This window comes from Salvelinus sp. IW2-2015, unplaced genomic scaffold (assembly GCF_002910315.2).
Source record: "Salvelinus sp. IW2-2015 unplaced genomic scaffold, ASM291031v2 Un_scaffold4402, whole genome shotgun sequence".
In the NCBI taxonomy this organism is placed as follows: Eukaryota; Metazoa; Chordata; class Actinopteri; order Salmoniformes; family Salmonidae; genus Salvelinus; species Salvelinus sp. IW2-2015.
The window spans coordinates 35,127-48,260 of record NW_019945672.1 but is presented as its reverse complement, the minus strand read 5'-3'; the positions used below and the strand labels follow the sequence as shown (position 1 = coordinate 48,260).

General features: G+C 44.8%; 2 protein-coding genes across 2 annotated transcripts in view; one reads left to right on the top strand and one right to left on the bottom strand.

Annotated features, from left to right (window-relative positions):
• Positions 1 to 1,055: 1,055 nt before the first annotated feature.
• gtpbp1 (GTP binding protein 1) lies at positions 1,056 to 10,071 on the top strand. The gene is given in 18 exon segments (XM_070441618.1): positions 1,056 to 1,473; positions 1,476 to 1,582; positions 3,930 to 4,041; positions 4,198 to 4,378; positions 4,809 to 4,992; positions 5,185 to 5,349; positions 5,702 to 5,825; positions 6,035 to 6,113; positions 6,115 to 6,147; positions 6,256 to 6,401; positions 6,488 to 6,529; positions 6,532 to 6,552; positions 6,555 to 6,670; positions 6,995 to 7,130; positions 7,237 to 7,415; positions 7,695 to 7,859; positions 8,345 to 8,395; positions 8,711 to 10,071. Coding segments are annotated over 18 exon segments (2,043 nt in total). The 5' UTR covers positions 1,056 to 1,385; the 3' UTR covers positions 8,825 to 10,071.
• A 1,427-nt stretch (positions 10,072 to 11,498) lies between these two features.
• The window catches only part of sgsm3 (small G protein signaling modulator 3), a 14,869-nt gene continuing 13,233 nt past the window's right edge, over positions 11,499 to 13,134 (bottom strand). The window contains 5 exon segments of the mRNA XM_070441616.1: positions 11,499 to 11,539; positions 11,542 to 11,596; positions 12,023 to 12,083; positions 12,389 to 12,511; positions 12,598 to 12,760. Of these exon segments, the coding sequence (XP_070297717.1) occupies positions 11,514 to 11,539; positions 11,542 to 11,596; positions 12,023 to 12,083; positions 12,389 to 12,511; positions 12,598 to 12,760 (428 nt within the window). The 3' untranslated portion in view covers positions 11,499 to 11,513.

Sequence of the window (13,134 nt, the reverse complement as noted above, 5' to 3'; positions counted from 1 at the left end):
TAGAAACCATAATATATGCCCTACAATATATGCCAGGTTCAAATCACATTTATTTGCCATATGCGCCGAATACAACAGGTGCAGACTTTACCGTGAAATGCTTCACTTACCCTTTCCTAAAAATGTAGAGTTAAAAAGTAATAACAAATGTGCCGAATTAAAAAGGAAATCGTTGCCAACATACACATCATAGGCCATCATCCAGCCTACATATCAGTCAGTCAGACTGAGCGGCAAGGGGCATTACTAAATCATATTAACTAGGTAGACTTGAGTAGGGGAGAAATTGTATTTAATTTCCATGGAAAAAAAACCTGTACCTTCCTGTATGAAACTCATTCAATTCAATGGGCTTCATTGGCATGGGAAACATATGTTAACATTGCAAAGCAAGTGAAGTAGATAAATATAAAAGTGAAATAAACAATAAAAATGAACAGTACACATTACGCTCACTCACTCTCTATATTGTGTCATAGACTAGCGTTACTACGGCCACTGACAAGAGTCTAGGCCTTTGCGTCACAGTTGGTAGTGTGCCTGCCCCATGATTGCACACTGGCTGACTCGCTGGCAGGCTACATCATAGCTTCGTGGTCTGTTTATCCAAAGTCCCATCAGAATCCTCAGTTGCGGTTGAAGCAACTACATCACAGCTCTCTGCTGTGTTCCCCTTTATATCATCATATAGTATCACATTGGCATCTCACGAGGAAGTGTTCCCTGTTTGCAGATTTCTCATATGACTGGTTATTACTTGGTTACAATTTACCTATGGCTTGTTTGGGAATAACGTTAGGCATGTCAGGCATGTTTTGCATCTCTTTGCATCATTCGGTTTAAGCGACTTTATCTTTATTCAATGAATGAGCAGGAACAATCCTGATACAATGAGTTGACGCATTGCTGATATCAACCACGCCTATATTTTAACCACGCTGGACGTTTTTTCTAATTATATGTGAAGGACTAACTTGCTCTGATTGGTTTATTCTGGAATATTATTTGGGTATTCGGCGCGCAATTGGTTAGATTTTTGATAAGAAGGTGTGTCAGCAAAAAATAAAATAAACTATGAACCAACCCCCTTATGTTTTTTAATTTACGTCAACGCAATTTTCTGTTGCCACTTGGAGGTTGATAACATATGTTTTATTGCTAGCTACACAGAAAGCAGATAGACAAAACGTACGAGAGAGTTTTTGTATTCTGCCTGTATCATACAATTGCTTTGTTTCTCAGTTCTGTGTAATAACTGCACATATATCAGCTGTTTAGTGGTCTGAATTGTTTGCAAACGGTACTGAAGTAGCTAGCTGTTATAATCATCAACACAAGAGACAGCAAGAAGACAATATAACAATCGTTACTGCAAAGCTGACATAATGGCATCGTTGGCTGCACACGAGCCGAGTATAAGCCCAAATTCGATACCAGTCCTCGCAGACGCTCTGATGCCCGCGAGCATTTTCGCTCGGATGGAGGAGGTTGTGGAGATCATGACGCCGGGGAAGAGTGCTTCGAGGACGGCGACCTCTTCAACGGCGAGGCCGGGGATCTAGGCATTGACTTCACTAGCAAGGTATTAGCTAGGCCGCGCTAGTCGGGGCTGTGTTTATCATCTTCATTGGCGTTTATTATGCCTAAACTTGCTGTCATTCTGGTGCTGTATTGCAAGCTAAGTTATTTAGTTGATGAACTGTGCTATATACTAATTAATCCAGATTGCTTAAAATGTTATGCAGAATTGCATATATAAAAGTTCAGAACTATATTTTGTGGCAAAAGTTTGTGGTTTTAAATGTCCTACTGACTCTATCATCTTACGCTTCGGTTGAGCTAACGTAGGCTAATGCAATTAGCATGAGGTTGTAAGTAACAAGAAAATAAAAATATCCTTAAGAGGCTTTAGCTAGCATATTCAGATGTGGTTTGAATGGGTCTTGAATGTGTTATGGCTGTGTAACTGCTGGCTAGAGAGGAACACTCAGCAGCAGTGTGACTCAAAAACCAAGCCATGGGCATGACTCTCTTTCTCTGGTTGATGAGTCCCCATACATACTGTGCCACACTTGGCCTGATGAAACACAGGGCAAATGGGAAATGGTGTGTGTGTCAGAAGGAAGTGTTTCTGGCAAATGGGTCAGGCTCAACTTACAGTGCTGAACAATGATCAGTGTGTGGTTGACTGACAGGAAACTCATCTCCCTCCATCTTTGGACTCACCCATATTAAGATCAGTATCAACAGAGAGAATAAACTAGAATAACTCTGGTGTCAGACCTGAGCTGCTCCGCTGTACAGAAAGATGCAATACTTTTAGGACTTTTTGGTGTCAATATACAGAACAAATAGGCTAGGTGTGGGTGTGTTTATTTTTTATTAACCTTTATTTAACTAGGCAAGTCAGTTAAGAACAAATTCTTATTTACAATGACGGCCTACCAAAAGCCCTGTGCAGGGACGGGGTTGTGATTAAACATAAATCAATATATATATAGGACAAAACACAGACAACACTACATAAAGAGAGACCTAAGACAACAACACAGCAAGGCAGCAACACATGACAACAACGCATGCTAGTGCGGTACATAACAACAACATGGTCCAAACATTATTGTGCACAGACAACGCACAAAGGGCAAGAAGGTAGAGACAACAATACATCGCACAAAGCAGCCACAACTGTCAGTGTGTCCATGATTGAGTCTTTGAATGAAGAGATTGAGAATAACTGTCCAGTTTGAGTGTTTTGTTGCAGCTTGTTCCAGTCGCTAGCTGCAGCGAACTGAAAAGCGGAGAAGGACCCGGGATGTGTGCTGCTTTGGGGACCTTTAAAGAATGTGACTGGCAGAACGGGTGTGTATGTGGAGAATGAGGGTGCAGTAGGTATCTCAGATAGGGGAGAGTGAGGCCTAAGAGGGTTTATAAATAAGCGTCAACCAGTGGGTCTTGCGACAGGTGTACAGCGTGACAATTTACAGAGTATAGAGTGCAGTGATGTGTCCTATACGGAGCATTGGTGGCAAATTGATGGACGAATGGTAAAGACAATCTAGCCGCTCAGAGACACTTACCTGACGACGATAATTTATAGATCTCCGTAATTTAGCATTAGAGGATGGTCATCTGAATCAGGTTAGTTCGGCAGCTGGGGTGAAAGAGGAGTGATTATGATAGAGGAAACAAGTCTAGATTTAACTTTAGCCTGCAGCTTTTGAGTAATAATGACATTGAGTAATAATGACTTTGAGTCATTATTATGAAACCACTGTGATGATTTAAAAATCTGCCATCAATGTATGTCTCGAAAAAGCAAAATAAGTCTTCTTCTGATGCAACACTCAGCAACAGAAAGCTGTCAGGCAAGTTCACCTTGCTTTTGATTGGGCGATTTCTTTTTCCGTGGCTGGGTGCACTGGGTGGGTAGAGATTTCAGTTTAGGACAATGGAATGGTTTAAATGTGAAACCCCGCTCACCGGGGCCCCGAGTGATGCAAAACGAACTCACTCCATGTTTGGATTAATCTATTTTCAAATAAATAGTGGAGCATTCACAACTCTAAATGGTTTTATTCAGGGTTCCCTAAGCTGAGAACATTGTATAGAGATTGATTTGGACTGAAAGCAAGCTGTTAAGGTTATCTACAGCAAATCTGAGTACAGATGGTCACATGTTTTTAGACAAGATGAATAATCTATTTTTCAACCGGAAAGGGTGTAGCATTCACACCTCTACCCAGATAGAGGACAATACGAGATGAATAGCCCTATAGCTTTTGATAAGGTACAATTAGGCCTATATCAATGGAAATATGTGTAGGCTTTCCACCATGGCCATGTTATAGGATACCCAGGKCTARYTCAACCAAGCAGGAATCTAGATTGTATACATTTTCTGTCTCTCTCCTTCCCTCCCTCGTCAGTTGGCCTTGGTCAGCCCTAATGGAGTGCAGTATGACTCGTTACTACGACAACTCCGGGAGAGGATGGACGAGGGTTGTGGGGAGACCATCTACGTTGTTGGGATGGGCTCAGGTAAGTCGGCCTCACTCACTCACTTAATGAGGCTATACAGTATGCACTGATTTGCTCCTACATTCACTAGCTCACAGAATCAGTCACTCACTGTAGCGAGTGACATTTTACACCAATAAACACCCTCCCCCCCAACCCCTCATCCCTCTCTCTCAGACGGAGGTGACTATGGTCTGGATGAGGGAGACATGGAGGTGTCTGTAGCCACAGTTCAGTCCCTGTGTGAGCAGACCGAGTCAGAGCTGATCCTGCTGAGGGAGCGTATCGAAGCTGGGGGGCAGGTACGCGACTACCTCATCCGCCGACGCGTGGGTGAACAAGACTTCCTGGAGGTCAGGTGAGTTGGGGGAAGGTCAAGTGTCAGGGGTCAAAGGCTGACTTGATCAACAATTAATGTGTTTTGACATTAGACCTGGGCTGACGAGGACAAGCATGTCTCTCAAATGCAATTTAAATTCAAAAAAGCTTAAGGGGATGTTGACATAAAGGGGGAAAATCCAGTGTTGTCAAAGCAACACACGAGCAATACTCTGTTTTCATCCTTCTTCTCTTCATCTTGATCTGATCTTGTGTCCCAAATGTCAAATCTCTCCTCCCCGCTCCCCGTCTCTCTCTCTCTCCCTCTCTCTTTCTCCTTCTCTCTCTCTCCCCGCTCCCCCTCTCTCTCTCTCTCCCTCTCTCTTTCTCCTTCTCCTTCTCCTTCTCTCTCTCCTCCCCTCTCCCCCTCTCTCTTTCTCCTTCTCTCTCTCTCTCTCCACCTTTCTCAGGGTAGCGGTGGTGGGTAACGTGGATGCAGGAAAGAGCACCCTGCTGGGGGTGTTGACCCACGGGGAACTGGACAACGGCAGGGGGTTCGCCCGCCAGAAACTCTTCAGACACAAACACGAAATGGAGAGTGGCAGGACCAGCAGTGTGGGGAACGACATCCTGGGCTTTGACCAGAAGGGACAGGTGAGGGAGATGACATAGGAGGGGCGTATAGGTGACTTAAGGGTGATGGAGATTACACTGGGATAACATTGACATGAGACATGAGAGATGACAATGTAAGGCCTGCTTCATTGAACATTTTGTTGATGAATTGGTTTTATAGATGGAGACATGAAGTTGTTGTTGTGTGTATTCTCTGTCCCTGTATCCTAGGTGGTGAATAAGCCAGACAGCCATGGTGGCAGTCTAGACTGGACTAAGATCTGTGAGAGGTCCTCTAAGGTCATCACCTTCATAGACCTAGCTGGACATGAGAAGTATCTCAAGACCACGGTGTTTGGAATGACTGGACACCTGCCTGACTTCTGCATGCTCATGGTGAGTGATGGGGTAGTGTGTGGGGGTAGTGTGTGGGCGTTAGAGCTTTTTCTGACTTTACTACCCATCAACGGTACTGATGAATCTTTCACCATTTTCTTTTGCTCTCTCTCTCCCTCCTTCCACCTCCCTCGCTCTCTCCCTCCTTGCTCTCTCCCTCCTTCCACCCCCCCTCGTTCTCTCTTACCCCTCTCGTTCTCTCTTTCCCCCCCGTCTCTCCCTTCTTCCCCCTCGCTCTCTCCCTCCTTCCACCCCCCCTCGCTCTATCCCCCCTCTCGCTCTCTCTCCCCCACTCCCCCCCCCCCCCCCCGCCCCCCCACTCTCTCTACCCCCTCTCCCGTCCTCTCTCTAGGTGGGCAGTAATGCAGGTATCGTAGGGATGACTAAGGAGCATCTAGGTCTGGCCCTGGCCCTCAATGTGCCTGTGTTCGTTGTGGTCACCAAGATAGACATGTGTCCTGCCAACATCCTACAAGGTCAGTTCCTTTCTTTCTCTTCTGGGTGCATCTCAAGTCTACATCTGCTTCCTTTCCGGACTCCTTCCCCACATCTGCACTGATATGAAAGAATTATACAGGTGAAACCATATTCCCTCTACCCCACCTCTTCTCTCCCCCCCCCCCTTTTGTTACAATATTGACAGTCATCACAAAACCTGACTTTACTGGTTGTGTTATTGTAACAGAGACGTTAAAGCTGCTCCAGAGGTTACTAAAGTCCCCAGGCTGCAGAAAGATCCCTGTTCTGGTCCAAAACAAAGATGACGATCGTCACAGCCTCCAACTTCAGCTCTGAGAGGTAACGTTAAGGCACACACTTTGTAGCCACAATCACGCACACTCTTTATAAACTGGATTTTGCTTCAATTATAAGGGACCATAATTCAGTGTGTGTGTGTTTGTGTAGGATTGGTCCAATCTTCCAGATCTCCAATGTGACAGGAGAGAACATGGACCTGCTGAAGATGTTCCTCAACCTGCTGTCTTCTAAAACCTCCTTCAGAGAAGACGAACCTGCAGAGTTCCAGATAGATGACACCTACTCAGTACCGGGTTAGTCACATACACAAAGCAGCTGCTACACATGCATATTGATGCCACACACACACCTCTCTAACCATGTTTACCTTCTCCGTCAGGGTGTAGGCACAGCGTTTCAGGGACTACTTTACGTGGATTGATACTCTGAATGACACAATGCTGTTAGCCCAGACCCACTGGGCAGTTTCCTCCCCATTGCAGTCAAATCTATCCACAGGAAGAGGATGCCAGTCAAGGAGGTGAGAGGTGGACAGACTGCCTCCTTCGCCTCAAAAGAGTATGTTTTCTCTTTAGTGACCCTGCTGGAGATGTTTGGTATTACAACACTTTTCTGATGCACAGATAAATGTTTAGTTGAACTGAATGTTTTTTGCAGTGAATAGGAGTCAACACCTCAAGTCTCTCTGTTTCTCTCCCCAACCTCCCCTCCTCTCTCTCCCCTCTCCCCAACCTCTCTACCTCTCTACCCTCCCTTCCCGCTCCCTCTCTCCCCCTACTGTCCCTCTCCCCCTACCTTCTCTCTCCTCTCCCTAATTCTCTCTCTACCTCATCTCTCCCCTCCCCATCCCTCTCTCCTTCCGCTCCCGCTCTCTCTCCCTCCTTAGATCAAGCGTTCATCCATAAGGAAAGGCATGGTAATGGTGTCCCCCAAGTTAAACCCACAGGCATCATGGGAATTTATGGCTGAGATTCTGGTTCTGCACCACCCAACTACGATATCACCCCGCTACCAGGCCATGGGTGAGACTCACACACACACACACAGAGAAACACACACACACAGCTGTCTCATGTCTGACTATATGTCTCTCCTTCTCTCATCATTCCTCTTTCTCCCCCTCCGCAGTGCACTGTGGCAGCATCAGGCAGACAGCCACTATCCTGACCATGAACAGAGACTGTCTACGAACAGGGGACAAGGCATCGGTCCACTTCCGCTTCATCAAGACCCCCGAGTACCTCCACACGGACCAGAGACTGGTGTTCAGAGAGGGACGCACCAAGGCTGTGGGCACCATCACCAAGGTCAGGGGTTAGAAAGGCTTATGAAGGGTTTATGAATGGTTGGAAAGGGTTTATGAAGGATCATGATCATGAAGACCCCAGAGTTCCTCCACATAGACCAGAGAGTAGACTGGTGTTCAGAGGGATACACCAAGGCTGTGGGTATCATCACCAAGGTCAGGACTTAAAGGCTTATGAATGGTTCAGAATGGTTTACGAAAGGTCATAAAGACACCAGAGTACCTGCATGCAGAGTACTTCCCTCATGCCTTACTCTTATTGGTGGGTGGGTGTTTACAGCTGCTGCAGTCGACCAATAATTTGCCGTCAAACTTCAAACCCCCGCAAATCAAAATGCAGTCTACGAAAAAGGCCCCGTTCCGCAGAGAGGATGGAGCCACGACAGCCAATGAGGACGAAACGAGCACAGCCCGACCAGACAGTCCGCACCAATCACAACAACCGGTGAGAAAGAGGAAGTGAAGGAACGATGTAAAGGAATTGAAAGGATGGAGCGATTGATGAAGGGAGTGGAGTGGATGGTTAGATGGCGGGTCGTGAAAGTAATAGTTTCAGGGCAGTTGAATAGGTGTAAGTGTTTAACTTGTGGTGCGTAAGCTTTCCTCTTCACTTGCTTTACTGCTTCTAGAACGTTCTCTTCTGTAGCTGTSTKWKACKRCTCCTTTCCTCTTCTCCTTTCCTACTATTCTTCTCCTCTCCATGTTTTTACACCCTACTGTTTCCTTCCTTTTAATTGCTATTCTCATTTACTGATTACTCCACCTGCCACCCTGTCTCTTTTCCTCTCACCCTCTGTTTCATTCTCTGCATTCCTTTCAATTTCCACGTTCATTTGCTCTTCATCCTCGTTGTGCATTTCAACATCCTTGYTTTGCCCTCCATTCCTCCTCTTTCTCCTCTCMGTGTTGGTGCTTTGCTTGCTTCCTCAGACAGAGGGGGAGGATGACCCTCAGAGTAATGAGGGAAACAAAGAGAGCAAGGTAAACAGAAACAAACAGGGCAAGATAAACAATGGGAACCAGGCAGGTAAACAAAAGAGAATTAGGTCAAATGAGTTATGTAACAATTGAGGCGTGGGAAATTAGTCTTGTCCAGTAACTTCTGTAAATATCCTGAAACAATGCATGCCTCAACTGATGTGAACCAAACATGAATCTTCTAGAGATGTGTACACAGCATGTAGTTCAGTTTGATAYCATCYGTCTTAGCTGGAAGTGATTTTGAATGGTAACCTCATTGTTAACCTAGTTGTTTCTATGTTCTCCATCTGTCTGATTGTGATCTGTTCTCTACAGACAAAGTCAGGAGGCGGGAGCAGGAGACGAGGAGGACAGAGACATAAAGGCAAATCAAACCAGAGCAGCTCCACCACAGCAGCCCCGTCATCAGCAGGCACAGGAGGTTCCTAAACTACACCCCTCAGCCCCCAAACTACAGTACTTCCTCCATCCACCTGTTTCAGCAGACAACTACCCCCCCTTCACAAAACTACTCCACTACTAACCCTCGTCGGAAAAAATGGGGTCGTAAATGGCCCTTTCCCCACCTCTCTCCCACCCTGCTATCTATCGCCTTATCAAGTGTCTTTATCACTCACACCAGAGAAAGTCTTAAGAGGGACTAGGTGAAAAGCAGCTCACAGCTCTGTGCTTGTAGATGGTTACCTCTGCCTCCTCACGCTCATCTTATCTCCGATTAGTTTAGAAAGCATCCTTATTATATTTACAGTATATGAACCTGATATGCCTTCTTTCATTGGGTCTACGGTGAGAATCACTGTAATACTGTGTATACTTAATCATGGACCCGAAGCCCCATGAGCAGCTATTCCCTTACAGTAGAGTAACCCAGCTCCATGCACTATAGTTACTGTTTAGCAGGCATACTAGTTTCTCTCATTTCCTATTTACCACTAGAATCCCCCAATATGACATAATGAAGCATGTTTTCTATTTAATTGTATACTAAAATGTAAAGATTAATGTAAAGAAGTAAGGTCACGTCTGATGGTACATTTTAGTGGCCTCTTATGAGTGAAATATTGTAGATAAGATGTTTATTTTATGGCCATCAGGGAAAGTCTGAAGATCATCACATACTTGCCCTTTCTCATTTGGGAAAAGTCCATCCTCTCTCCTCCATGGCCCGGAAACCGATCAGCGGTTTGTGGAGAAATGGAAAAAATATCCTCCCCTCCTCGATAGCCACCTTTCATGGAGGACAGTCATGTGTATCTTCTCTGAAGAGTTTAGAACCATCCTACACCCCCTGTGAATCAGCTATAGTTGTGTGCATGGTTTTGTCTAGCACAACTAAATGCATTTATCACTTTATACTTATTTAGGATCACACCTGTAAATGTCATTTGCCTGAGCAGAGTCGTCATTTCATACAAGCACATTTATCCACGTTCCCCCTCGTCATTTTTCAGGAGGCGAGAGGATGGAGAGAAGTTGAAGGCCACTTGTCCTGTCTAAAATAAATTTATCCATTTACACTGAAAATAAGGTTTATTTAAGAATATAATGTACACTTGATTAGCAACTGTTTAAGTGAGACATTGATTGTAATAGTTGCAGTGCTGTTTGGACCATCACTGTTTACATAGTTGTTTGCTTCTGACATTCAATAAAAAACAGGCTTTATTGATCTCTGGTCAACTGTGTTGTGTACATGATTAATTCAAACAGTGAAAACTATAGGCATAGGGGTTGAAATTAGGGTTAAAGGTTGGTATAGTTTCAGTGAGGTTAGTGTGAGTCTGAACGAATATATTGTCTCTGTGCAGTATGAAGGAAGTTAGCTCAATGAAGTCTAATTACGGTAGCATTGCTAAGAGTTAAGATGAGGGGAAGGAATACAAGTTATAGGGTTAGTATACCACCATTTTCATTTAATATCAGAGCACAACATAGATTGAGTTGATTTTCTTATGTATATAGTGTGATGTGGCTTTTCTTCAGTAATTACACACCAAGAGGAAGTTCGTTTTTGATGGCGGGTGGACACACCCATTGTAATGACTGTTTACAAAGAAATTAACTGAAATGAAAAGTTTACATGGTTATAGATTTCATTTTTGGACACAGTACATTTCTTCCCAGTCAGCACAAAGTGACTACTACAGATACTGTTTAGTAGCCCACAAGGACAAACCTGGTTTGAGAGCCATGTTGGCACCAAACAGACAATAGTGGATGGAATGTTGGGTGCCAACACAGATCGACAGGGTGGTTGTGGAGTACGTTGCACATCCTACTACAGTACTGGTAGCAGAACACAGGTGCTACTAGGACATCAGATCAGTGCCCACTGTAGCAAAACGTTTCACAACAAAAACAAGTTTCTATGGGACAAATTCAGGTACATTCCTCCCCGTTTGTTCCTAGTGATACACCCCAGTCCTTGAGTCTGAGGAAATACTTCATATGGCACAGTAGAGTGACTACTCTGTACCTAAGGAATGCTACAATCAGCACTTTCTGTATGTTCCTAGTCTTCTGCACCTGATCTAAAGTATCAGAAACACTTGTTGGACAACATACACAGTAGCTTCAGCCAAGAACTAAGAGCCATGGTGACAGCCAGGACTATCAACCTTGGTTACATGCTAATTGCTTCCTCTGATTGGTTAGCAAGCTCAGAGGGTAAATGTAATTAGTTGATAGTCTTTGGGTGTGTCTCAAATGATACCCTGGCCACGTTAAGTTGCAGACAGAAATGCCATGAATAGAAGCTCATGTTATTCCTTATTCTACATGTCAGAGGCATGTTGTTCTACAATGCTTATTTCTATCTGAACATTCCCAAAAGTTGCATCTTGCTGAACGCGCCCCCTATTCCCCTAGTGTACTATCCTCAGTAGAAAGGCTTCGGATGCAGTTCAGTTGAGACGAGGGGAAACCACGATGCTATTCAATGTGTTTGTAGAATGATGATCAAATGTCTGAACAATACAATACTTCCTAGTGAGGTAGTGATGGAAACACTAGTAGTGGGTTCTGACATAGCAGTCAATATGAAAGAGACAGAAAGATCACTCTGGTACACACACAGCATGTGTTGGCAGGGAGTTTTTGCAGGCTTTGGGTGTGTGGTCTAGCCATCGATGTCCCAGCTGAAGAGTGATGCTTCACCAACATGTCTTGGACTCCTTCCTTCAGTGGCCTCTGATCTTTCTCCTGGAGGGGGGAATAAAGAGTGAAAGAAAGAGGCTGTTTGTTTAAAGGGAGTGTATAAGGAACAGCAGTTGCTGGGTGCAGTTTAAAATGTCCACAATGGAGGTCAAAGGGTTATGAGTGAGGGTGTGCGCATGATGTTTCACCCAATGTTCACTATTCTACTATCACTAGCCACCACCAGCTACGTTCTCCAACAACAACCAGGAACAGCTTGTTGTTTAGATAACTAGTCTCCTATTCTAGTCCCTAAACCAATAGTTGAGTAACTAGACCGACTACATTGACCAGAGATCAGAGTTTACCTAGAGATCCCAACTAAAGAGGTAATGGTCAACCAACATCTGCAACCCCTTCTTTGAGAATGGCTGAATTCTGTAAGACCACACAGGTATGAGTTCACAGGGTGGGTGTGTTTTACACACATACCTCTTTCTTGGCAGGAAGTTCACAGTCCTGAGAGAGACTGAAGGCAAACTTTGAGAGAACCCTAAGGAAACATAACTTTTTTTAAAACCACACCACCATCCTTTTCACACAGACCATTTTATATCCATTTCACTTCATCCTGGCCTCTAAGTCTTTCAAAAATAATCTAGCTGTTAATACGCTTGAATCGCGTGATTTAATCTTGTAATATTCTGCTGGCACCGTCTTGTATGCGTCGCTCTCTCATTCATTCTCACTTGTGATCTCATAGTTTCACTCAAATCTCTRGTTTGTTTTATTTCTCAATCATTCGCTCCAATCTCTCCCACTCTGTCTCTCTCGTGGACATCRGTCTCCATTTCTTACCTGAGCTCACACTTGATCTGGACCCATCCTGGGCTGCGTAGGAAGGACCAGGGCTGGTACCACTTCTCTACTGCAGGCATACTGGAACACAACACCTCCAACCACAGGTGTAACACCTGCTCACTGTGGGGTGAGAGATGTGGTTAGGGATTGTTCACTGATAGGAGGGACAGCCAGGATCTCTGAGTGAGAGAATCTGTGTGACTCACTTGAGGCCCACGCAGAGGAGCGAGCGGAACTTGACGTCCATCTGAGCGTGTGCAGAGTCGTGGCTCATATTTACAGACTGCACCGCCTGAAAGAGACAGACGGAGGGCGCTGAAGCATTACTGAAACAAATGCTTATGAACAAAACATTCACTGCAAAACTATCTGTAGCCTAAGGCCTAAGTTTCTAACAGTCAACCTTTACAGCCCATCGGTCCCTACCACTAGGGCACTTCCTCATTCCCCCTTTGAAAGCACCTGAAATGCAGATACTAAGTATTATCGTTTTTTAAATTGTACTTTTTACCCCCTTTATCTCCCCAATTTCGTGATATCCAAATTGGTAGTTACAGTCTTGTCCGATRGCTGCAACTCCCGTACTCCGGAGAGTTGAAGGTCGAGAGCCATACGTACTCTGAAACACGACCCTGCCAAGCCACACTGCGTGTTGACACACTGCTCTCTTAACCCGGAAGCCAGCCGCACCAATGTGTCGGAGGAAACACCGTACACCTGGCGACTGAAGTCAGCGTGCATAC